Here is a 24,286-nt window from a genome sequence, read left to right as displayed (position 1 = left end):
GGCTTTGTCTGCTTGTGCCGAGAACCCCTCTCCCTGCGGCCCGAAGCGGGGGGATCCACTCGGCGGGCGCGGGTGCGCGGGTGCGCGGCGGGCGCAGTGGAGTGAGTGGTGGTGTGTGGAGATGCGGGGGGGGGGGCGAGGGAGAGCCAAAGCCGCAGTGACCGAGCCGGGGACCGCCGCTCCCCGCCCCCTGCCCTCTCATTACCATAAGAAAGAGGGCCCCGGACCGGCCCGGCTAGGGTGGGAGCCGGTCTTGGAAACAGTGGGGGTTGGGAAGGGGTTGGGGGTGGCGCGCTGCAGGAGCCTTTTTCAAACGCGTTCCTTTTCTGCACACAGTTCCCTTCTTCCCGCCACCCGCCCCTCCAGAAATATTTGGGACCTCGACTTCCATCCCCTCCCCACACACCTCCCTCCCCCTCCAGCTGGGCCTCCGAGCCGCGGGGTAAAGAGCGAAGGGTAACAGCTCTATCCTTCTTCGGGTCAAGGAATTCGTCCCCGCGCCCCCGAGGGCGGGAAACTACAACTCCCGGCATGCCCCGGGCGCCCCCGGCGCGCCCCCCTCCCGTCAGTTCCATGCTGCTCCATCCAGTCCATTTAAAACAAAAGAGTTTGAGCGCTGGAAGGGGCTGGGCTCTATCGGGGGCCACTGAGCGCCGCTCCAGGACGGGGGCCCGGTGCGGGAGCCTGGAGCAGGGGGCGGGGGGGAGGTGGGGCGTCTGGACGGCCGAGGCTAGAGACTCCCGGGTAGCGAGGCGGGCAGGGGTGGGGGCAGAGATCCCGCAGCCCCCGCCCCCCGTCACCCCCGGAGAGGAGAGCAGAGAGATCTGCTTTCTTGGTTTTGCTTCGCTTTTCCCCCCCGCCCCCACCCCGGGGGCTGGGGCAAGGGGAGTCGGGTTACAGGGTGTTTGGGGAGGGGGGCTTAGGGGGAGGGTCTATCTTTCTATCTCGCTTTCTTCCCCCCTCCCCAGTTCTTTGTTCCCCCTCCCCACACACCCCCTCCTCTCCCCTCCCCTCCCCTCCTCTCTCCTCTTTTCCCTTCCACCACCTCTCTCTCTCTCCCTCTCTCTCTCTCCCCCAGCTTTTGTTTCGCCATGCCTAGTCTAGTGGTATCTGGAATAATGGAAAGAAATGGGGGCTTTGGAGAACTGGGATGTTTCGGGGGAAGCGCCAAGGACCGGGGGTTGCTGGAAGACGAGCGCGCCCTTCAGCTGGCTCTCGATCAACTCTGCCTCCTGGGTTTGGGGGAGCCCCCCGCCCCCACGGCGGGCGAGGACGGGGGAGGTGGGGGGGGCGGCGCCCCCTCGCAGCCGGCCGCCCCCCCGCAGCCGGCCCCGCCGCCGCCGCCACCGCCGCCGACTGCGCCCCCGGCCGCCCCGACGGCGGCCCCCGCGGCGCAGACGCCCCAGCCCCCCACCGCCCCCAAAGGGGCGAGCGACGCCAAGCTCTGCGCGCTCTACAAAGAGGCCGAGCTGCGTCTCAAGGGCAGCAGCAACACCACCGAGTGCGTCCCCGTGCCCACCTCCGAGCACGTGGCCGAGATCGTGGGCAGGCAAGGTAAGCCGGCGCCGGGACCGCGGAGAGGGACTGGAGTGGGGGCGGGGAGGGGGCGCCCGTCCCCGGGGCGCGCAAAGTTCATGTCTGCCCTCCGTGCCCACCGCGCACTCGCTCCTTTGCCCCCACAAAGGGGGACCCGCCCCCCTCCCCTGATTTCTGAGTGCCACAAAGTTCCCCGCTAGCCCCGAGTCGGGACGGTTCTCCGGAGCCTTCTCCACCCCCTCTTTCCCCCCACCAGGGCTCTGCCCTTAGACAAAGAAATATCCTCGCACTGGGAGAGGGAAAGGGGAGGGGGGAACTGGTTTCCCAATCCTGGGAGGCTGTCCGGAGGGGGTGTCCGCTCTTAGCTGGGGAAAAAAAAAACAAAAACGTGCGGAATGTGCAAAGAGTTACTTGGAAACCCCTAATCCGGAATCTGCGGGTGGGCTGGGGAGGGGGCACCCCGGGCACCCCACACACACGGTCGCCTGGAGTTAGCAGACTTTGAGGGGAGACCTGGCAGTGTTCGAAGCTGTGTCTCTTTGTTGGGCTGAGTGTTGGAATGGAAGGGGGTGTGGCTCAGGGGAGGGTCCCAGGCTGGCCTAGGAGGCAGCGCAGGGAATGGGGGGTGGGTGGGGGTCTTATGGTCACCCACACACCGAAGTTACACCATCTGGAAGGGGGGGTCTCCGAGGAGCTGCTGTATGCTGTTCTGGAGCTCTCCTCCTCCCGCTCTGGCTTTTGTTCTGGGCTGGCCAGGGCCTGGGGCCCAGAGGCCTAGAAAGGGATGTGTGGCCGTGGAGAGAGTGGGCTGGAGCTGAGCGGGCCAGCTGGGGCAGGGCGGGTGAGAAACCTGCACCTGGAAATTTGGTGGCTGGAGTGTATATCTGGTTGTGTACCGGGTGGTGGGGGGTGCAGAATGTAGAATGAATCCAGTCTGGGATCTGATACCACACCCTCTCATCTCCAGCATCCCTCGGCTGGTTGGCTGGGTAGGTAGGTGGGTGGGGGTGCTGGGGAGGGTCCAAATGAAGCAGACAGGATCTTGGGGGACCCTTCCCTCTCCTGCTTCCCAAAGGGGAGTGGAGGGGGGACTAGCGGGCTTTGGAAATTGTTGAAGGGGCTGGGCTGGGGAGCTGTAGGGTGGGGGAGGAGCTGTCCCACAGTGGGGAACAATAGAGGAGCTACATTCCGGCTGGGAGGGAGGGAGGAGGCTGGCTCCCAGCAGAGGGTAGGGGAGGCTGGCCTGGGGGGTGCCCTACTCCACAGCCCACCTCTCCCACTGGGAGTGCTGGGGGCTAAGGGACTTGTCTTTAGGAGAACCAGGGGCCCAAGGAGGGGACTTGCCATCTCCCTGCACTGCCCATGCTCCCACCCCTCCAACCCCACCAGGGCACTCAGTGTCTTAAGATTTCCCCTTTGGAAAGTTGGGTTTCCTCTTGTTGTCAGACACAGGGGGAGCAGGAGCCCGGGAACTGGGTGGGGGCAGCTGGTGTCTGCTTGGGCGTGGGGGTGGGTGGTCTCGGGAGGGATTCTCCTCTGATCTTCCTCTGCATCCTCTGGGCCTGGCCCTCAAAAGGATAGGTGGGGGTTCTCCCAGGCAGAGAAGAGCAGAGTCCCCTCAGCTCCCTGAAGTTCTGGGGTGGGGGAAGTTCTTCCTGTGTAGCCCCCACCCGCCCTTGCTGCTGTGGTGCCCCATGCTCCTCCATTCGACCTCTAGGAAAGTGAAGCCTAGTGAGCCTGCCCCACAAGAGTGACCCTTTTCAGGGTTCAGAACCAGGGCGAGGTGCACACTGGTCTCCAGCTATCCCTTTATTTGTCCAACCTGGCCTATCCTCACCCAGACACCCTGAACTTTATGTACCCCAAACTTAGCCAGAGGTCGAGCAGGATGCTCATGCTCATCAGACCACGCATGCGTAGTGTGGTAAGAGAGAGGGCTTCAGGGTCCTTATCCTCCTCCCCATCTCACTGCTGCGGACAATCGGAGACTGACACTAGAGCAACAAGGCTGCAGGCTGGACAACAGGTAGGGCTTCACCTGGGCCCAAGGAGCCTGGAGACAAAGGGGGTGGGGCAGATGCTCCCTGCTGGGGTCTCTCACCCCAGCGAGGCCCCACTCCCACCCCCCACATCTGCTAGGGTTGGAGAAGAAGCCAGCTGGAGGACAGGAAAAGGGACTCACCTGGGGCAGAGTTGGGAAAGTAGCACCCTTAGGTGCTAGGAGTGGTGCCTGAGAGGGGTGTGGGCTCAGTTGAAATGAGTGGGGGCAAAAGTTGTGGGTGTGCGTAAGAATGTGGTTGGTGTGTCCGGGAGGGTGGGTGGGGATGGAAGAGGCAGCTCCGAGGTGGCTGGTGCTTAGGAGAGGGTGGGTACCTCCCAGGCTCCAGCAAAGGGTGGGGAGGAGGGCATGGGGAAGGGAGAGGCCGGCTTGCGCACTGGACCGTCTCAGGTTGCATTTGGAAGTGGCCATCCCAGCCTTCCTCTCACTTCCCTCTACCCTTCTCCCTCTGTCTTTGTCTCGCTTTTCTTCTTTCTTTCTTTCTCTTCCCCTGTCCCAACTTGAACCACTTCTACTTCAAAGCCCAACAGTGGGTCCAGAATATAGTCTCTCCTTCCCCTGCTCAGTCCTCCTCCCCCTGCCAGCTCCTCTCTGTCCTTCCATCCCCCCAGGGACTGGAGGGGAAATGAGGGAGGTGTCTTCACACTCTTCCTTCCCCACCCCCCTTGGCTTTCTGGTCCTTAGATCCACTAGCTGCTGCAAACTTGGTATGAATCTGGAATCTGGAATGGTTGGGGAGAGGGACTGCTGGGTGGGAGACGGGGGCGGGGGTGTTGGTTTCGGTTCGCATGGATCCAGTGGCCATGGCCTGGGCAGGGCGCATTTCTGAATGGAGATAGACCCTGGGATTACCCAGTGTGCTAGGAAGAGAGCAGCTTGAGGGCTATTACAGAGAAGGGTAACTGGAAATTAGTGGGTAGCCAGGAAATCAAAAGCAATGGAGGGAACAGCACATTGGGGGGTGACTCGGGGTGCTCCAGGAGAGTCCGCAATTATTTGGGGGCTTCCTGGAGTGCTTGGATTGGGAGGGTCCTGAAGAGAGCACCAGGGGTAGGTAGCTGAGCTCCCTACAATGATTGTGGGGGCTGGAGGGGTGAGGGATGGTGTGTGTGTGTGTGTGTGTGTGTGTGTGTGTGTGTGTGTGTGTAGGTTCATCTTCTGAGCTTTGTATGTATGTCTCTCTATGCACCCCTTCCCACCCGAATCCAGGCTGCAAGATTAAGGCCCTGAGGGCAAAGACCAACACCTACATCAAGACTCCGGTGCGGGGTGAGGAACCGGTGTTTATGGTGACAGGTCGCAGGGAAGATGTGGCCACGGCCCGGCGGGAAATCATATCAGCTGCTGAACATTTCTCTATGATCCGCGCCTCACGCAACAAGTCAGGCGCCGCTTTTGGCGTGGCCCCGGCCCTGCCTGGCCAGGTGACCATCCGCGTACGAGTGCCCTACCGCGTGGTGGGGCTGGTGGTGGGTCCCAAGGGGGCGACCATCAAGCGCATCCAGCAGCAGACCAACACATACATCATCACACCGAGCCGTGACCGCGACCCTGTGTTTGAGATCACAGGCGCCCCGGGCAACGTGGAACGTGCGCGCGAGGAAATTGAGACTCACATCGCGGTGCGCACGGGCAAGATCCTCGAATACAACAATGAAAATGACTTTCTGGCGGGCAGCCCGGACGCGGCACTGGACAGTCGCTACTCAGATGCCTGGCGGGTGCACCCACCGGGCTGCAAGCCCCTCTCCACCTTCCGGCAGAACAGCCTGGGCTGCATCGGCGAGTGCGGAGTGGACTCCGGCTTTGAGGCCCCGCGCCTGGGCGAGCAAAGTGGAGACTTTGGCTACGGCGGCTACTTGTTTCCGGGCTATGGCGTGGGCAAGCAGGACGTATACTACAGCGTGGCCGAGACCAGTCCCCCGCTCTGGGCGGGCCAGGAAAACGCCACACCCACCTCGGTGCTCTTCTCATCCTCCTCATCCTCCTCCTCTTCTGCCAAGGCCCGCGCCACCGGACCTCCTGGTGCGCACCGCTCTCCAGCAGCCTCTGCCGCAGCAGCCGCCTCTTCCTCCTCGGCAGGGTCGGACCTGGCGGGACTCCCGAGGCGCCCGCCTGGAGAACCGCTGCAGGGATTCTCGAAGCTTGGGGGTGGTGGCCTGCGGAGCCCTGGTGGCGGACGGGATTGCATGGTGTGCTTTGAGAGCGAAGTGACTGCCGCCCTAGTGCCCTGTGGACACAACCTGTTCTGCATGGAGTGTGCAGTGCGCATCTGCGAGAGGACGGACCCGGAGTGTCCCGTCTGCCACATCACAGCCACGCAAGCCATCCGAATATTCTCCTAATCGCCCCGTGCCCCATACTTGCTGGGCCTACCTCCCAGGGGCCCCCACTCCCCTCCCCATCCCTGGCGCTGGACTGTTTTCCAGAAAGGCCTTTGGGGCAAGTGGTTATTTTTCTGGGACTAGGTGCTTAGAAATACTCGCTCACTTGGGCCCCGGGTGGGGTGGGGAGAGAGGGAGGCGGTGGTGGCCTGGGGATGTACCACTTCCAGAGCCTCTGGTCACCCTGTCCTGGAAAGATTGGAAGGGGCTAGGCCGGAAATATTACTAGAGTTACAACTCTGATACCTCAACACACCCTTCTATCTGGAAGCAGCTGAGAGAAAGTTTTGTGATTTTTTTTTTTTTTTTGTCTGTCAGAGGTGGCAGCTAGGGCATCCCAACAACCCCCCTGCCCACCTCCCCAGCAGTGTTCCCCTGCTGGAGAGCGAGGCTCACGATTGGCACCCAAAGGTGCTGTTTCCAGTCCCCTAGCCTTCTGGTCCTGATCTCTGACCTCCTCATTTGACCCTTTAGTCCCTGGCCCCTGGCCCCACCTTCCTGCATGGGAACCTGCTGTGGATTTTCCCAAAGGATAAGGGGGGGTGGGGCCCTCCTCAAAGTCTGGGGGGGGATGCAGAAGCATATCAATCAAGGGCTTAAAATCCCCTCCCTTGCCCCACAAAGCTGGGTTAGAGGAGCTGGAGGGTTCCCCCCACTTCCTTTGGGCTTTTCCTTCAGGTCCTTTTGCTGGTTCCCTTTTTCTTGCTGCCCCTTGGTGGCCATTACTTCCCTTGCTCTGTGGTGCTTGCTCCTTCATTTTTTTCCTCCTTTCTGCCTCCTCTCTTCCCAGCCCAGCTTTGGGGACCCCAATGTCCCTGGGAGAAAGTAAGCCCTCCTTCTCCCTCCCCACACCCCCCCGACACTTCTCCAAAGAAACACCTTGAATCCTTGATGGAATGTACCCCTGTTCTCAGTGCAGATTGGAGGCTGGGGCTACCACGGGAGTGCAGGAAGAGGCACCCCCACCTTCGTCAGCTATGGGCATTATGTGGAGGGAGGAGGCGTGGCTGTGTCTGCCACTTCTCCCCTCCCCTGCTCCCCCCTTCTCTCCAGACCCAGGCTGAATCCTCCTCAGCATGCAAATCATGAAATCTCTGCCCACCACCCATTGTGTGGGGGGAGTGAGGGAGCAAGGGCCCCACTGCTTCCCTTTTGCTCGCCAGCCTCCCACCTGCTCTGGTTCCGCTGGCCGGGCCAGGAGTGTGGGTTGGGGGTCCTGGAGCTGGGTGGGGGGGATAGGGTCCCAGGAGATTCTTGTATATAATGGAGTGAGGTTATTCTGAATCACCCTTAGGCGCTTCAGAGCTCCAGAGGGAGAAGGGTGCAGGGATGCTGAGGGGGCTCCCTGCTCTGAGTTCACTCCCCTCTCCTCAACCTCCCCCTCCAGCCCACCAGCCTAGGAGGGAAGAGGACGGAGGTCACAGCCAAGAGAAATGGCCTGTGGCAGTCTCCCTCCTCCCCGCCAACGTGAGCCATCCTAAGATGCTTGTACAATAGAAACCAAACCAAATGGGCACCCTCGGTCGCCGGGGGAGGGGGGCCGGAGGGGAGAGGTGTCCATCCCCTCCCCCCTCGCCACTCCTTACCCACAAAGGCAGAAGACTGTTACACTAGGGGCTCAGCAACTTCAATCCCACCCTTCCCCACGGAGCCAAACCTAGAAATGAAACAACACACGTCATAAAAGATGAAATAGAGGAAAGAGAGCTGGAGAGGGAGCAAGATAGGCGACCAACACAGAGGAGAGAAAACAAAAATAGCAAAAAAAAAAAAAAGCAGTTCTTTATAATTTAATATTCTATTTTAATAAAGGCGTTTATTACCGTATAAATGTAGCAAAGAACCTGGGCTAATATGAAAAAAAAAGACTTTTTATTAGGTAATTTATTATATGAAAAGGATATTTTATTTTATGATAAAGTGATCCTTAAAAAATAAAAAAACTTTAGAAGGTTTAGAATATATGTAGGGAGAGAAGAAGAAAAAAAATACATTTGTATTCAGAGTTAAATCTTAACAGAAAAACAAAGTGTTTTTAATATATGTTCGGGTTTACGTTCCTTTTTTCCCCCACTTTTTTTTGGGGAGGAATATCATTTTGCTTTTCTTGGGGGGAGTATCCTCGGAGGGATAGGAGAGGGGGAGGGGCTGGAGGAGCCAGGTCCCTTTTGGGGCCCCACAAGGAGATCGGATTTCCTCCAGGGGCTCCCCTCCCCCTCCCCGAGGGGACCCGGCAGAGCCAAACAAAGGGATTGAGGAGAAGAGTAGAAGCTGGAGGACCAGAAGGAGGATCCTGGGGTGCGTCCCCTTTCCTTTGCCCTTATCCGGGGCAAGTGAGGAGGGAAAAATCCAGAACAGGCCAGTAGGTCTCTTGGGAGCCCCCAGAGAAGTAGGAGATTTAAGAGAAATAGATTTTTTTTTTAACCAAAAATAAGAGAGTGGAAAAAGAAAAAAAGAAACCGAAGGGTTTAAAAGAAAAAGAGTACTACAAAAATAATTATTAATAATAATAATAATTCAAATCTATTTCATATAATCCTAGAGAGAGAAAGAAAGAGTTACTAGTTACTTAGATGATATTCAGATAGCTTAAAGTTTAGTAGCGTTGAGGGCCCCGGGCTCGGTAGAATGTATAAAAAAATCGTATTGAAAAGACAAATAGAGGAGGGAAATGGTGGGGTTCACCCTGAGCTGCCCAATCTGCAGGTTTCGGGGTCAACTTCGGTTGCTAGTTAAGGGAGCTAGGAGCTTCCACCCACCGGCCTGGGGTTGAGCTAAGGATCCCTGGACTTCGAGGAGTTGTAGGACAAACATGAGAGGGGCTCCCTTCCCAGGGGAAAGGATATATGGCCATTACCTCGATCAGGTGCTGCACAACTCTTCCTTGCCCCGAGTTGGGGAGCTAGGGGCCTGGCTGGGTCCCTCTCCTGATACTCTGGGGGAGGACGGGGGTGGCTGTGTGGTTCCAGATTGGCCAGCTTTGCTAGGGATAGACCTAGAAGCCTGGGAACTTGCCACACAAGCCCTCTTACCTCCTGGGGCTGGGGGCACATCAGGCCACACCTCTGTTTGCATGCAACCTTCCTCAGAGCTGTGGACCTCCGGTGGCATTGAGGGGGAGGGTGGGGATGGGTAACAATCTCAACAGCGGTTCTCCTTTAAAGCCATAAGGTGTTCTGCAGGTTTGCAAAGTGCTTCATTGTCTCTTAGCAATTGGATTGCAAGGACTTCCTGGGGTGGGGTGGAGACACTGTCCCTGAAGGCCTGGTAAAACGGGGTCCCTGAGCCCTCTGTTTTTGTCCACCTGTGAGTGTTCAAGTCAGAGTCATCCACTGGGCTCTTGTCTTGGGGGCACAGGGCCCTTCCCAGAGGGAACTGAGATGTCTGGCTTTCGTGTGAGAGAACTCGAGGTTTGTAAAGCACTTGGCCTCCTACCCACCCCAGCTTAGCATTTGTCCAAGGTGGTGAGGAGGTCCTGCCCTGACCCCAGCTCTTTTGGCAAGAGACACCTGCTACATTACACCAAGTGACTACCATGCCCTTCCCTGGTCCTGGACCCCAAACATACCTCCCTCTCCCCGGATGGACTAGTCACCCCACCCCTGCTCTTTTTGTCCTAGAAACCCCGCTAGTTTGGGATGGTAGCGTCTGGGGTGGGGAAGGCTTCCCCCACTCGAGGGTGCGGGTGGGGTCGGGTGGGTGGGTGGAGACAGCCCTGGGGCAGGGGGGATGGTCTCTCCACTGTAGAAAGTAGAGTAGGATTGTGGTCAGACTTAATTTGAGGCATCTAGTGAAGACACAGACAAATCCACCAAGGCAAAAGATTTCAAAAGCAAACTAAAGGCGGGAAACAAAACGGACCCATGAGTAATCAAAAGTGATGTTGCACAAAACGCAGAGAAACCAAGAAGGGGGAGGGTTAATGTATTAAATGTGCTATTAAGAACTTAATTTTATTAAAAGTATTATTACTTAAGGCTGTGGTTTTCTCTGTATCCGTCAGCTCGGGTGGGCGAGAGCAGGTGCGATGGGTCGGAATTGTGAGATTTTGTCTGGTGTGTTGGGGTGGGTGGTGGCTACACATGTGGGAAGAATTCCCTAGGCCCTGGGGGGCTCCCCCACTCTGCCCTCAAGCACCCTGCCCCATCATTGCTCCCCTTTGTTCCTTTCTCTTCCTCGGAGATGGGACTGTTTCCAGTAGGTTAGGTGATCACGACCTAACCCAGACAACCACCTCGGAGCTCCACGGGGGAGGACCAGACAGCCAGATACCCTCCCCCATTTAGCTGCCAGATTCAAACTGGCTGGAGGAGAGGGAATTGTGAAAACCCCTTCCTCACACTGGCTCCTCCTCTTTCCCTGTGCCCCACCCCCATCACCCCAGCCTCCTCCTCTTGCCCCTGGCATTGGAGTGACCTCAGTTCTTGGCACCAGGGCCCTGGGCACCAGATGGCGCCTGCCGATGGCTTTCTTTGTCTTGCCTTCCAGATACCCCTCCCCTCTACACCACCCTCCCTCCCCCACCTGCCCTGAGGGGGTTGGCAGAGGGAAGGGCGAGCACCTCCTGCCCCCTTGGCACTGTCCCCAGACCACAGAACTCCAGAGGCAGCTGGCTCTGCGGGGGGCGGGGAGTGGTGAGGATGGGTAGTGACAGGAAGGGGGTCAGGGATTCAGGGAGGGGGGAGCTGAAGCATAAGGGGAAGCCCTGAGGGACAGGCAGGCATCAATACAAAACAGCTTTATTCGAGGGCTCTGGTCTGTGGGGAGTAAGATCCTAAGGGCCCCTGAGGGAGGGGTGTGAGGATCTGAGGGTTCTGGGTTCTGTGGATAGGGTACTAGACATCCTGACTTCCAGAATCCAAGGGCAGGGAAATGTCCCGGAGCTGAGCTGGGGTGGCAAGCAGCAGAGAGCCCCACAAGGGGCAGGGGGTCAGAGGCCAAGGTCAGAGGTTGATGCAGCATGCCTTCTTCTGCTCAGGGCCAGGCTCCTGCCCAGTCTGGGCACTGCCCAGGGTGATGGCATTGCTCCGGGGGCTCTGCTGGTTCTGTTTGGACACCTTTGCAAAGATCTCTAGGAGGGGAGATGGCAGGGGTCAGGATGCCAGAAGAAGTTCCCACCCCATGCCGCTTGTCGCGTCTGAGCTCTGGAGGTGGCCCCTGCGGCAGGGAGTGGTGCAGGAAGGAAGTGGGAGTGTGGGCTGCCAGGTCCCCTCTGCTTCCCTGATTGGAGGGAAAAAACTTAGCGCACCCCTGTCCCGCACCCCTATCCCCATTTTAGCCCTAACCTTTGGGTTTCTTCCCTAAGCTCCAGGCTGAGTTAGGGGTCCTGGGGAGGATTCGGGATGGGGTAGAGTGGGCAGAGAGGGGCAGTCTGCCCATGGAAGCACCACTCCCCCTGGGATGCAGGGTAGGGGAGCCAGGGGAAGCAGGCTCTTACCCTTGAGGACAGTCTCAAAGGCCAGTTCAACGTTGGTGGAGTCCAGAGCTGAGGTCTCCAGGAAGAGTAGCCCATTGTTTTCTGCCAGGAAAGCAAACCCACTGTTAGAGCAGGGGATCAGAGATCATACGGACATTCACTGAGTGTTGACCACGCACGTGCGTGTCCTGTGGTCAGCCGTGACACCCAGTAGTTCCTTTAATTCTGAGAAGAACTAATGAGGGGGTTTGGTGACGGCCCTGCAGCCCACACACCCAAGGAACATACTCCATGTCCCACGAGGGGAGACCAGCCGTGGGGTGATGGGGCCCCAGCAGGGGGCGCTGTGCACCACAGGCTGGAGCAGGGAGGGCACTGTGGGCTCCCGCGGGAGATGCCAGCCTGGGCTCTCACCGGCAAACATGCGGGCCTCCTCCGTGGGCACTTCACGGGCCTGGCTGAGGTCGCTCTTGTTCCCCACAAGCATGACGACGATGGTGGCCTCGGCGTGGTCGTATAGCTCCTTCAGCCAGCGTTCCACCACGGCGTAGGTCTGGTGCTTGGTTAGATCAAACACCAGGAGGGCCCCCACCGCGCCCCGGTAGTACCTGGGTGGGAGTATAGGAAGGCTAGGATCGGGGCATGGGCCTCAGAGAAGGGGCAATAGTGTGCCAGACGCAGGAACAAGAGAACGGGAAGTCCGGGGGGCAGTCTATGGCTCCCACACCCTCCAGGAACCCTGGTCTTAGAAAGCATCTGAACGGGCCTTCCTGCTGTAAAGCCTGTCCTGGCTCCCTCATCAGGCCCCGTTCATCGTGACTGCAGTCCCTTCTATGCACCTGAAGCACATCTGGACTCCTGCTGCCAAGTCCTGGATGCCCTGCCTCCGACCCTTTCCCCACAGGATTCTGGGATCCTTACCGCCCTATTGACTCATTATGGCCGTTTTTCTGGGACCAGCCCAATGCCTGTGTTTTTGCAGCATACCACGCAGCCTTCCGCCTGCAGCTGGTGGAGCAAGGGCTGTGGATGCTGGTGGCATTCCCTTACTCCCAATGCACTCGATCACCAGAGTTTCCTCGTAAAAGATCAGCTGATGAAGCGATGAGGGTGAGTGTACCTGAGCAGTACACGTACTGAACCAAAGCCACTGCCTCTTCTTCCTGCCTCATAGCTCATATTGACCCCAAACACACACACACAAGTCTGTTGCTGACCAGGACACCCTTTGGACCTCCTGTGTATCTTCTGAGTCTTTATAAAAATGCACATGCCAGGTTCGGTGCGATGGCCTTGCAAGCGCCAGGATCCCCTCTGGGAACCGTTCACATCCTGCCTGTTTGTCCCCTGGGAAAGCAGTGGAGGATGGCCAAAGTCTTGGGACCCTGCACGTGTGTGAAAACCCAGAGGAAATTCCTGGCTCCTGATCAGCTCAACTCCTGCCGTTGCAGCCACTTAGGGAGTGAACTAGCGGACAGAAGATCTTCCTCTCTGTATCAACTCTCTGTAAATTTGCTTTTCCAATAGAAATAAATACATTTTAAAATAAATATATATTTTTAAAATTCATGTGCTGGGTTGGTGTTGTACTGCAGCCAGTTAAACTGCTGCCTGAGACCCCAGCATCCTGTATGGGTGCTGGTTACAGATCCAGCTGCTCCATTTCCCATCCAGCTCCTTGCTAATGTGCTTGGGAAAGCAACAGAAGATGTTCCAAGTCCTTGGGCCCTTGCACCCATGAGGGGGACCCAGAAGATGCTCGTGGCTTTGACATCCTGGCTTGAGCATGGCATAGCCCCAGTTGTTGAGAGTAAAGAGACCAATGGAAGATCTCTCTCTCTTTCTCTCTCTCTCGTACTTTCTGGTAGCTCTGCCTTTCAAAAAGATTAAAAAATAAATGAAAGGTTAAAAAAATAAATGAATATTTTAAAAATGTTTTTCAGTTGAGCACAATGTCTCAACTGGCTAATCCTCCCCTTTGAGTGCTAGAATTCCATAGGGGCACTGGTATGGTCTTGGCTGCTCCACTTCCCATCCAGGCCCTGCTTGTGGCCTGGGAAAGCAGTTGAGGATGGTCCAAAGCTTTGGGACCCTGCACCTGCGTGGGAGACCCGGAGGAGGCTCCAGGTTCCCGGCTTCGGATCAGCGTAGCGCCAGCCATTGCGGCTCACTTGGGGAATGAATCATCGGACGGAAGATCTTCCTCTCTCTCTCCTCTATGTATATCTGACTTTGTAATAAAAATAAAATAAATCTTTAAAACAAAACAAAACTATGCAGATGCTAGGACCTGCCTTTTGCCTTTTTTTAACTGCAGAGCACCATACTGACGTGAGGGGGCGCCCTATATCCAACCCACACGGCCTGTATTCACTCAGCGCTTGCATGAATCCCTGCTAACTCCTGACTGCTGGCAGGACTTTCAGAAAGTACCAAATATGCAATAATACCTTATGCTCTGGATGTAGCTCTGCTGGCTCATACAGGACTTTGCCTGCTGTGATTCCCACACCAGCCCCCTGGCTCACCCCATTCCCTTCAGCTAGCGTCTCCAGGGGGACACCCCCACCCTTCCAGTGCCCCTCTCCCCCTGGGGGCCCAGACTCACGCTGAGGTGATAGCTCGGTACCGCTCCAGGCCAGCCGTGTCCCAGATCTGAGCTTTGATGGTAGAGGTGCCCAGCATCACGGTGCGGGTGGAAAACTCCACCCCGATGGTGGTGCGGCTGTCATGGCTGAACTCGTTGCGTGTGAATCGGGACAGCAGATTGGTCTTCCCCACGCCCGACTCGCCAATGAGCACCACTGGAAGGGTGGACAGGTGAGGGGCTAAGCACAGGGGCCAGACCCACCTGAGTTTAGCTGAATTTAGAGGGTCTGCCCGTCAGAAAGCGGAGGCTGCACCGGGGAGGTAAGAGGAGCTGTGGGACCAGCTGGCAGAGACTAGAAGGGGGGCTCTGCAGCCTAGCTCCATGCGCCTGTCTGGATGAGCAGAGCTACGAGTTGAAAGTGAGTAATTCAGGCACCATGGCATATTAAGCTAAACTTCCTCCTGTGACACAGGCATCCCATATGTGCTCTGGTTTGTGTCCCAGCTGCTCCACTTCCTATGCAGCTCCCCTGCCTGTGGCCTGGAAAGAAAGACTGGGAGGAGGTTCCTGGCTCCTGTGTTCAAATGAACTCAGCTCTGGTTATTGTGACCATTTGTGGGGTGTGAACCAATGAATAAAAAACCTTTCTGTCTTCATTTCTATCTGTAAATGTGCTTCTCAAATAAAAATTAATACATCTGAAGAAGCAGGAGGAGGGAAGGAAGGAAGGAAGGAAGGAAGGAAGGAAGGAAGGAAGGAAGGAAGGAAGGAAGAAAGAAAGAAAGAGAAAGAGAAAAGAAAAGGGCCTGGAGAGTTAGAAGCCTGGTGCGCTGCTGCGAGTCAGTCAGAGGCTGGGTTTCTGATAGCCAAGGTCTCTCCCGGTACCACGTGGGCAGCTGCGGGGATGTGAGGACATGCTGATACCACTGGGACAGTAGGAACATGCAAACAGGTGCATGTCTATGTAAAGGAACTGGAGGGTAACTGCGCAGTGTTTTGTTTTCACACTTATTTTTATTTATTTTTGAAAGGCAGAGTTGTAGAGAGCAGGAGACAATGGGATAAGGAGAGAAATGGAAGGAGAGAGAAAGATATCTTCCATTGGGCCAGAACTGTGGCTGGCAAAGTGGGTTAAGCTGCCACCTACAGCACAGGCATCACATACGAGTGCCAGTTTGAGTCCTGACAGCTCCATTTTGGCCCAGCTCCCTATTAATAGCCCAGAAAAGCAACAGAAGGCGGCCTAAGTGTTTGGGCCCCCGACCTGACTGTTGTAGACATTTTAGCAAGTGAACCAGCAAATGGGAGATCTCTGTCTTTCTCATTCTGCCTTTCAAATAAACTTAAAAGCAAAGTAAAAGACCTACAGCAGAATATCAAATTTGATTCCTAGCTCCAGCTCTTCTTTCAAATTTATTTTATTTTATTTTATTTTTTATTGGAAAGGCAGATATACAAGAGAAGGAGAGACAAAGAGAAAGATCTACCCACTGATTCACTCCCCAAGTAGCTGCAATGGCCAGAGTGAGCTGATCCGGAGTCAGGAGCCAGGAGCTTCATCAGGGTCTTCCACGTGGGTACAGGGTCTTAAGACTTTGTGCCAGTCTCTACTGCTTTCCCAGGCCACAGGCAGGGAGCTGGATGGGAAGTGGGGCTGCTGGAATATGAACTGACACTCACAAGGATCACAGCACAGGCAAGGCAAGGATTTAGCCACTAGGCTATCCACCGGGCCCTAGCTCTTCCTTTTTAAATAAGATTTATTTACTTGAAAGGAGGAGTTACAGAGAGGGAGAGGCAGAGATGAGTTGGGGGGGGGAGAGGTCTTTCATCTGCTGGTTCACTCCACAAATGGCTGCAGTAGCCAGAGCTGGGACTTGAACCAGCACCCATATGTGAACCTGGCATTGCAGGCAGCAGCTTAACATACTCTGCCTTAGCACAGGCCCTAGCTCTAATTCTTGACTAATGTTTCCTGCTGGTTCAGACTCTGGAAGGTAGCTAGGATGTCTCAGATATTCAGGTTCCTGCTTTTCACATTGGAGTCCTGTGTAATGCTCTTGGCTCCTGGCTTTAGTCCTGGCTGTTGTGAACATCTGGGGAGTGGCCCAGTCTCTACTGCTTTCCCAGGCCACAGGCAGGGAGCTGGATGGGACGTGGGGCTGGATGGGAAGTGGACGAGGGCCCCCTTACTTTGTCCCTTTGTCTTTCCTGTAAATGAGCAAAAATGTTACAAAGTTAGGACCTAGACATCTCTAGGTAAGAAGCCCCTGGCTCTGAGTCCCTCAGCAAATTACTAATCCCCTAGAAATGCCCTTTTACACATGGAAAATGGAAATGACAATGGTCTCTATCCTAAGGGCAGAGAAGGACCTGATGTGTTGGGGTGCAGCTGGGCCCAGCTCTTCCCATGGGATCTGGAGAGCTGGGGTCAGTACAACTCACCAACTGGACCAGCACAGAGCCTGGCACTCAAGATTAGAAGGGATTTTCCAGTGTGGAAGGTTGACGCCCAAGGACTGGGCTCTGCTTAGCCTGGTAAACTTGACCAAGTGGCTCACCTTTTCTGGAGCTCAACTTCTTTGTTTACACAATCTCTAAAGGCCTCTGAAAAGGAGGCAAGAAAGAGCTGTGTGGGTAAGAGGATGTGTGTGTATGCACATGAGGGTACTTTAAAATTTGTGGAAAATGGGGCCTGGTGCAATAGCGTAATGGCTAAAGTCCTCGCCTTGAACGCGCTGGGATCCCATATGGGTGCCAGTTGTAATCCCAGCAGCTCCGCTTCCCATCCAGCTCCCTGCTTGTGGCCTGGGAAAGCAGTTGAGGATGGCCCAAATCTCTGGGACCCTGCACCCATGTGGGATTGGATTGGCTCAGCTCCAGCCGTTGCGGTCACTTGGGGAGGGAATCATTGGATGGAAGATCTTCTCCTCTCTGTATATCAGCCTTTCCAATAAAAATAAATAAATCTTTAAAAAATGTGGAAAATGAACTTAAAAGAAAAGATATGTTTATTCTGGTGCAAAATATTTTGGAACTCATGCATCATTTTTAAATAAGCCTTTCCATAAACTTTTCTCTAGCATACACCTTGTATATGTATTGTGTGTGTGTGTGTGTGCGGTGTGTGCACTCACCTGCCTCTTGCCTATCAGGAACCTCTTCCCCTTCCCCCCCTCCTCCCTGATGATCGGTTTCCAGTCCTGTCCTTGGGCTCCAGAGTGACCCACCGCAAGGACTTTGGTGTGCTGTGGCTTTGTGACCTCAAGGAAGCTAAGGACTGCCTCTAAGCCTCCATCTGTTCACCTGCCAAACGCAGAGTCCCTTGGTTGACACCGACTGAGTGCTGTTGCTGTGTGTGCCAGGCATTGTCCAGTACCCAAGTTATCAGAGCAATGCCACAGGACAAGCCTCACGATGATATCCTTCTTTTTAACAACAAGGAAGCCAGGCACTCAGAAAAACCGAGCCAGTGCAAAGGCAGGGCTGTGCTGTCTGGATCTATCACTGCCACACCTCAGGCAGTGCAGGCTGCCAGCAGCCTTCAGCCGCCGGCTCCCACCTGCACCTGAGCCTGCACCTGCCTCTGGTGCAGCAGCAGCTTCATCAGAGGCAGCCTCTTCCAGGAAGTCCGCAGCCTATACCTGAGCCAGGGGAGGCTATCATGGAGCTCCTGCCCTTGACCCTGACTGCACAAAGCCTGCCTTTAACATCTCCTTCTGCCCAACCCTATCTCCTCCCCAGCTTTTCACAGTGATTGGCCTCATCTGAAAAGTGACAGAGTTGAGATCTCAGCCCTGCCTGGGCCATGACCCTCTCATAATAAAAGAGAATGTTAGGGAGATGTTAGGGTGATCCATGCGATGGTGGCAGGTGCAGAGCAAAAACTAACCCTTACCCTGTCTCTGTCTTTCTTGGGAAAGATGCTGGGAGTACAGGTTTCCCAGCTTGAGGGAGGGTGGGGCTGAAGCTGGGAGAGGCCGTGGGGTGCGGTGGCTGGAGAGGAAAGCTGTACCAGTCCACCCAGCCCTGGAGGAGGCGTGTGGGTTGGGCTGGGAAACAGCAGAGAGCTAACCGCAGTGGCTGAGATAAAGCAACAGCAGGACACACACACCTTGCAGGGACAGTCAACAGAACCCAGTGCCTGGGATCCGAGTGCCTAGCTGAGGGAGAAGCAGACAAGGCCACAGCCTAAGAGCCGTCCCCTGGCGTCTACCAGAGCCCAACGACTGATTCAGAATGCTGCCCCTTCATGTTTATCTCCTAGTTCTGTGGTGGCATACTTCTCCCCTTTCCTTTTCTATAGACACCTGCCCAGAAAGTTGACTCTTCTTTTTTCCTGAAGTCGGCTTGCTTCCCCTGTTCACAGGAGGGAAGTTCTTTCTGAAGTCTGACCTCCATCTCTGTTGCTGCAGGCACTGACCCTGTCCAAGAATTCCAACACTTGGCACGTTCAGGTATGATCTACAGCCATGGGGGAGTGGCCCTCAGGCGTTTTGCCCTGTGTCCCTCCCACACTGACCCTACCGCTTCCTTTCTTAGTGGAAAGCAGCTCTAAGGGGCCTGGGACTGGAAGGCCCCTCTCTGGCTCTGCGCCTGTCTTTCCAGACTTTCCTCCCTTCCTGGACCCAAACTCACCTTTGAAGACAAAGTTATAATCGTCCTCGGTTCCATTCCCCATCTTGGCCCAGCATGGAGGGTGCAGGTGTCTTCAGGGTCACAAGTGACAAGATTGTGTGGTGGCTCTCAGGTATTCTCAGCCTTTGGCTCTCTTGGAAACCTGGGCCCACCCCTTCTCTCATTGGGGGAGACTCCTGCAGCCAGAGAGATTGTGGGCCCAGGGGAGGCTCCCAGCTCTGGCAGCCGCAGGTGCAGCGAGGAAGCGGAGAGGACGGAAGCTGAGAACAGGAAGAGCGGGGAGGCTGGAGACCTGGGGCTCAGGTGGGTGGAGAGATGGTGACGTCAGACAGGTTAGACAGGTTGGCTGTCGGCTCAGCGGGCTGGGCTCCTGTGAGCAGCAGAGCCCATTCTAGGAGGTGGTGGAGGGGTGAAGCCCAGACTGGAACAGGATCTGCAGACAGGACCTGCTGAGGGCTGAGTCTTTGGGAGCTGTGGTGAGGGGATCCAGCCACCTATCGTGAGAACTGCACCCTCTCCTGTCCCCTCAGCCGCCAAGGAGCATGAAGCCCCCTTCAGAATCCTGGGAGAGGTGGCTGCTCTGCTGGAAGCACCAGAAGGGTTGCTGCTGGCTTGGGGTGGGCAGGCTGCCAGGCAGCTGCTGTACATGGGAGCTGCACCTCAGCCACAGTGACTACTTCCTCCTCTGACATCCCAGAGCCCTGGTACAGCCAGAGGTTCTCCTCCCAGGTGGCACTGGGATTTGCATCCTAATGGATTCCCTGAAATGGGTCTACGCCCACAGCTCTAAAGAGCTATAGCATACCTTACACAGACATGCTTTAAAGGCACCAGGAAAGGGAGACATGGGGCAGGAAGAGTCTGATGGGGCAGGATCTGGAGGGGAAGGGCTCTGAGGGCCCTTTTGGTTGCTGTCACTTCCTGAACAGGAGTTGCACCCAGCAAATGCATATGTTTGAGGCTGCTGTTGGGCACAGAGGTTGTTTGGGATGATGTAGGCTCAGAGAGCCAACTGCTTCACTTCCTATTCTAACTTGTTGCTAACAAGCACCCTGGGAGGCAGCTCAGGTATTTGAGTCTCTACTGACCAAGCTGGGAGTGCCAGAGGAGGAAGGCATACAGGCTCCCTGCTTTGATCCACCCCAGCTGTGGCTGCAGCAGTCAATTTGAGATCACCTTCCAACAGATGGAAAATCTTTCTCCCTAAAAAAAAAAAAATTTTTAAAAGGCATTTTTTGGGCCAGCATTATCATGTATTGGGTTAAGCTTGCTGAATGCAATACCAGCATCCAGCGTGGACACTGCTGCTCCACTTCCAATCCAGTTCCCTGGTTATGTGCCTGGGAAAGCAGATGTTTCCACTGCTTACACCCATGTAGAGATCTGGTTGAAGTTGTTGGATTCAGCCTGGCTCAGGTTTAGCTATTGTGGCCTTTTTTGTTGTTGTTGTTAAAGATTTATTTCTTTTTATTGCAAAGTCAGATACACAGAGAGGAGAGACAGAGGAAGATCTTCCATCCAATGATTCATTCCCCAAGTGACTGCAACAGTCAGAGTTGCACCAGTCCAATCCAAAGCCAGGAGCTAGGAACCTCCTCTAAGTCTCCCATGTGGGTGAAGGGTCCCAAGGCTTTGGGCCATCCTTGACTGCTTTCCCAGGCTACAAGCAGGGAGCTGGATGGGAAGTGGGGCTGCCAGGATTAGAACCGGTGCCCATATATGGGATCCTGGCACATTTAAGGCAAGGACTTTAGCCACTAGGCCACCGCGCTGGGCCCTATTATGGCTATTTAAGGGAGTGAATTCAGATGAAGATCAGGGGCATCTTTCCAACCCCCAAAGTAAAAACATATCCTCTCCAACGAAGCCCAGAGAGACCACTGACCACTTAGAGTCTGACAGTCTCTCTCCGTCAGGATCCCTCCAGGCCTGTGCCAAGAGCTTATTCCTAACCAACATTGTAGGGGAAGATTCACGCATGAGTGGCGGGGTCAGTGAGGTCAGAGAGGCTACTGGCCAGAACCATTTGGCGGTGGGACATCACAGTGAAACTGTAAGCAGACATCTACTCTTGCAGAACACGATGTGCGTAGTTCCCTGTTCCTGACTATCTCCTGTGATTCTTTTCGTCCAAAAAAGCCAAGCCAAGAGCTGAAGTTTATTATTAAATAAACACCACCCCCCACCAAAAAACAAAGGTCCCAGCCTTCCCCCATAGTTTTGTCCTCCACAATGCACAATGTTCTTCTCTCTTCTGGGCTGCAACCAGTGGTGTCCACTACGACGCAGCTACTTGGGTGAGGGGCTCCTCCAGGTACTGCACCAAGGCCTGGGCCTGCAAGAGGTAGGGGAGAAGTCAATCTTGCATAAGGCCTGTAGCTAGAAGAACCCCGTTCTACTCTGAAGGCTATACCTCAACCACCCCTAGCCCCTCGCTGCTCTTGGGAGTTAGCCCCCACCAGACATGAACTGAGTCAGCACAAGGACTTGAGAACAATACTGGGGTGGGACACATACACACCTTTGCCTTGAGCATTCCAAAGCCCACGGTCTCCTTGGCATACATACACAGCAGAAGGTTGGCCACGCGGGTGATGGCTACACGGCCCTCCTGGTAAGGGGATAGGATATGGGATGGGATGTTCTATTTGATGCTTCCTCAGTCCCTCTCCTTCCCCAAGGGCTCTGCTGGACTCAAAGGGTCTTCACTGTCCTTCTATGTCCTGGACACAGCAGGGGATACAGCTGGAAGCTCTGGCCACAGCCACGGACATGGGGCTCTGGGCCTGGATGCCAGGCTTGGCACAGCCACTTATGAATCCAGGACCCCCCATTTCTCTTTCTGGAATCCCTACCTCACGCCAGACACATCTGCCAAGGACTGTGCAAACATGGGAACAGTGAATCAGCTGATTTTTCTCCTCCCAAGGTAGTGTTTTGAACTGCAAGTCTGACCCCTGGGTTATAAGATCGACTCAGAAGGCTGAACAGTACTTTAAATTGGTCTTATAAAGAAGAAAAAAAGAAATACAGTAAGAATAGGGCTATTTCAACCAGTTCTTTGCATCAGTGAGTTTCTGTTGGTACTGAGTCCCGACTTAAAGTATATATCTTGTCTAGGCTGCAGTCACAACATTCAAGAGCTAATGTCTCATAGCACCAGCTGTAGCTAGGCCCAAGGAATCATCCTTGGAATCAAAATAGTGATGGTGGCGGCAGCGGCTGCAGGAGAGGAGGCAGCTCCACTCCAGTGAAATCTTTCCTGGCGCATTCATCCTTGGAATCTGATCACTTTAGCCCTGTAAACCTTTCCCAGGCGTCCCCTATGAGCCCGGAGCCAGGCACTGCATTCCCTATCCTGCTGGCCTGCTCCCCTGTCCCCTTCCTGTTCAGGCCTCTCCAGCCAGGCCAGCCTTGTTGACCCTAGCCCAGGTTGGCCTCAAGACCTCTGTACTCATTGTGCTGCCAGATGGGCTTGTGCTGGAATCCCCACCTTGCTTGTGTTCTTTGATCAGACATTACCTTTCCAGGGAGTTGGTCCTAAACACCTGCTCTCTGCACGCTCTTATTTCCCTGCTATAATGTTTCTCCGCTGCATTATCAGTACCAATACAGACTATATTTTACTTATTTCAAATTGTATGTGCAACTGTAAGCTTCAGTAGAGCCTTATGTATTTATGTATTTATTTATTCTGGGGCTGTCCTGTTTGTCATTGTCCCCCTAATCCTTAAAGGCCCTGCAGAGATCCATGTTATCTGTTAACTGAACAGACTCAGAGAAGAAACCGTTGCTGTCCCCAGAAAGTTGACTTCTCCATTCTGGACTTCCTGGTTTTGAAAGAAAGGAGCTGGCCTAGAGGCTGGAGCCTCTGCGCTGGGCCAGGGGGTTCGTGAAGCCGAGTGGACAGCCCTTTGTGTATCTGCAAACTTTCGTTTATTTGTCACAACAACCCTGAGGTGAGGGAGTGTGGATCGTCATTTCCCCTCTGGGTGGTGAGATTAAGGAAGCACTCCACAGACAGAACTTGAAGTGACTTACCCAAGGTTCCACCTCGGGCAACTGGATGAGCAAAACCAGTCACTGCTCAGGGCTGGGGGTCCTGCCCATCACACAGACTGCCGCTGACCAACTCTTAGCCATCCCTCCGGTGATTCTGTCCCTGCCCTCTACCCCACCCCAGTGATCATCCAGGATCGGGTCCAAGTCACCCCCTGGGAATCCCCTTGCAGAGGGAAGAGGGGCGGGTTGGAGGAAGTCTGTCTCCCCGGCTCCATACCATGCAGTCCATGAGGATGAACTTAAGGTTGTCTTCATTAAATGCCTGGTTCCCATTCCGGTCGTAGGCGGCCCAGATGTTACTGGCGATGGCCGCGGTGACCCTGGCATCTGTGTCTCCGTATCCTGAATAGGCCAGCAGCGATCCCTCGTTATTCAGTAGCCTGAGAAGAAACAGGGAAGGACCGTGGACAGGTCGCGCCTCCGGGTGGGGTGCTGGCTAGCACCCCGACTCCCTAAGGCGGCAAGGGTCTGAGCTGAGTGGGTCCCGGAAAGCATCCCCAGTGCTTCCCTTTCCAGAGATGTTCCCTCGGCCGCCTCCTACCCCGCCCCACTCGGTCGTCAACGCTCGGGTCCAGCTCGCCACTCACAGGGTGCTCTGGACGCCTCCAGTGTTGGCTTGGCTGAGCACCTGGGTCAAAGCCTTGGGGCGCAGCATGCCTGCGGCTGCTCACCCTAACGTCCCGGCGCCGGGCCGCGTCCTGCGGCTTCCGGCAGCCCAGCCGCACCCTCAGGAACCTCCCGGGAGTTGTAGTTTTCCGACGCCGCGACAGTGGCTCTGGCCCCAGCCCCGCTCAGCCGCGGAGGAACTGGGACTTGTAGTTCCTGAGGCCTCGCGAGGCATCCTGGGAGCTGTAGTTCGCCTCCTCAGCAGGACCACGCGGTCGCGTGTGGGGGCAGGAAAGAGCGGGAGTGGCCGGGCAGTGTGGCAGGGGCGGGAGGGCATTTAACCCCTCCGCGGACAGGGGTCATCATGGCCGCCTGGCAACTGGCGATTCAGTAGCGATAATAATAAATCTTTGTATTGGTCAGGCTCCTCCTGGGTTACTTCTCAAAGCAGTTTGCTGTGATATGAACGAGAGATTCTGGAAATCACGCCCTCCGGGTCGGGCGTGCAGGCGACATCCAGTTCTCTGGAATCGTACTTAAATTGAAGTAGGCCATTCAGGTCTCGGCCATGGGGAGGCATAGAGGGTCCCTCATAGAGTTGAGGTTCTTCAGTGGATGTCCAGCGGGACGAAAATCCAGTCTCCGGGTAGAGAGAGAGGTGCCAGGCCTGAATGGAACTTGCGCCTTCTGAGAGAGAGAGAGACCAAGTTTATCGCCCTAGGGGACCGAGAGAAAGCGGTCGCGTACAAAGTCCTTTGTCCCGGAGCAGGGGTAACCGCGCAAGGGCGGGGGCGGTTTGGGGTCGCAGCGCACCAGGACTTTGGGGGGTGTGCCGCCCCGGGTCCCCGCCCAGCGCCCCACCCGGAGCCGCCCGACTCGGAGGGACCCCAGGCCCGGCCCTGGGCGGACCCCGCTGCAGTGGCCCCCCCAGTCCGCCCGGGGCGCTGTGGCTGCGGCGGGTCCGGAGGTGGGGGACGGCGGAGCCTGGGCGAGGG

General features: G+C 55.7%; 3 protein-coding genes across 3 annotated transcripts; 1 reads left to right on the top strand and 2 right to left on the bottom strand.

The window, feature by feature from the left end:
• The first annotated feature begins 353 nt into the window (after window positions 1–353).
• Window positions 354–6,064, top strand: MEX3A (mex-3 RNA binding family member A). The gene is made up of 2 exons (XM_058660426.1): window positions 354–1,554; window positions 4,805–6,064. The coding sequence occupies exons 1-2, from the start codon at window positions 1,092–1,094 to the stop codon at window positions 5,938–5,940; spliced, it is 1,599 nt and encodes a 532-aa protein (XP_058516409.1). The 5' UTR covers window positions 354–1,091; the 3' UTR covers window positions 5,941–6,064.
• A 4,127-nt stretch (window positions 6,065–10,191) lies between these two features.
• Window positions 10,192–18,918, bottom strand: RAB25 (RAB25, member RAS oncogene family). The gene is made up of 5 exons (XM_058660433.1): window positions 18,624–18,918; window positions 14,004–14,199; window positions 11,810–12,003; window positions 11,417–11,497; window positions 10,192–11,050 (listed from the first exon to the last, which is right to left on the bottom strand). The coding sequence occupies exons 1-5, from the start codon at window positions 18,664–18,666 to the stop codon at window positions 10,923–10,925; spliced, it is 642 nt and encodes a 213-aa protein (XP_058516416.1). The 5' UTR covers window positions 18,667–18,918; the 3' UTR covers window positions 10,192–10,922.
• A 1,850-nt stretch (window positions 18,919–20,768) lies between these two features.
• Window positions 20,769–23,463, bottom strand: LAMTOR2 (late endosomal/lysosomal adaptor, MAPK and MTOR activator 2). Its single transcript, XM_004589025.4, has 4 exons — window positions 23,273–23,463; window positions 22,903–23,065; window positions 21,145–21,234; window positions 20,769–20,958 (listed from the first exon to the last, which is right to left on the bottom strand). Exons 1-4 carry the CDS (start codon window positions 23,338–23,340, stop codon window positions 20,902–20,904), a joined length of 378 nt encoding a protein of 125 aa, XP_004589082.1. The 5' UTR covers window positions 23,341–23,463; the 3' UTR covers window positions 20,769–20,901.
• Between the last annotated feature and the right edge of the window lie 823 nt (window positions 23,464–24,286).

Source organism: Ochotona princeps, chromosome 2 (assembly GCF_030435755.1).
Source record: "Ochotona princeps isolate mOchPri1 chromosome 2, mOchPri1.hap1, whole genome shotgun sequence".
Taxonomy (NCBI): domain Eukaryota; kingdom Metazoa; phylum Chordata; class Mammalia; order Lagomorpha; family Ochotonidae; genus Ochotona; species Ochotona princeps.
The sequence above is the reverse complement of the archived record's forward strand: the minus strand, read 5'-3'. Positions and strand labels throughout refer to the sequence as shown.

Excerpts from the sequence above, each read along its gene's own strand:
- RAB25 (XM_058660433.1), bottom strand. The coding sequence starts at position 18,666 with ATGGGGAATGGAACCGAGGACGATTATAACTTTGTCTTCAAAG. Across the intron at positions 12,004-14,003 it reads TACCGAGCTATCACCTCAGC|GTACTACCGGGGCGCGGTGG; the intron begins GTGAGTCTGGGC and ends ACTCCCACCCAG. Across the intron at positions 11,051-11,416 it reads CTTTGAGACTGTCCTCAAGG|AGATCTTTGCAAAGGTGTCC; the intron begins GTAAGAGCCTGC and ends CTCCCCTCCTAG.
- MEX3A (XM_058660426.1), top strand. The coding sequence starts at position 1,092 with ATGCCTAGTCTAGTGGTATCTGGAATAATGGAAAGAAATGGGGGCTTT. Across the intron at positions 1,555-4,804 it reads CGAGATCGTGGGCAGGCAAG|GCTGCAAGATTAAGGCCCTG; the intron begins GTAAGCCGGCGC and ends ACCCGAATCCAG.
- LAMTOR2 (XM_004589025.4), bottom strand. The coding sequence starts at position 23,340 with ATGCTGCGCCCCAAGGCTTTGACCCAGGTGCTCAGCCAAGCCAACACT. Across the intron at positions 21,235-22,902 it reads TCATCCTCATGGACTGCATG|GAGGGCCGTGTAGCCATCAC; the intron begins GTATGGAGCCGG and ends TCCCCTTACCAG. Across the intron at positions 20,959-21,144 it reads TTGGAATGCTCAAGGCAAAG|GCCCAGGCCTTGGTGCAGTA; the intron begins GTGTGTATGTGT and ends TACCTCTTGCAG.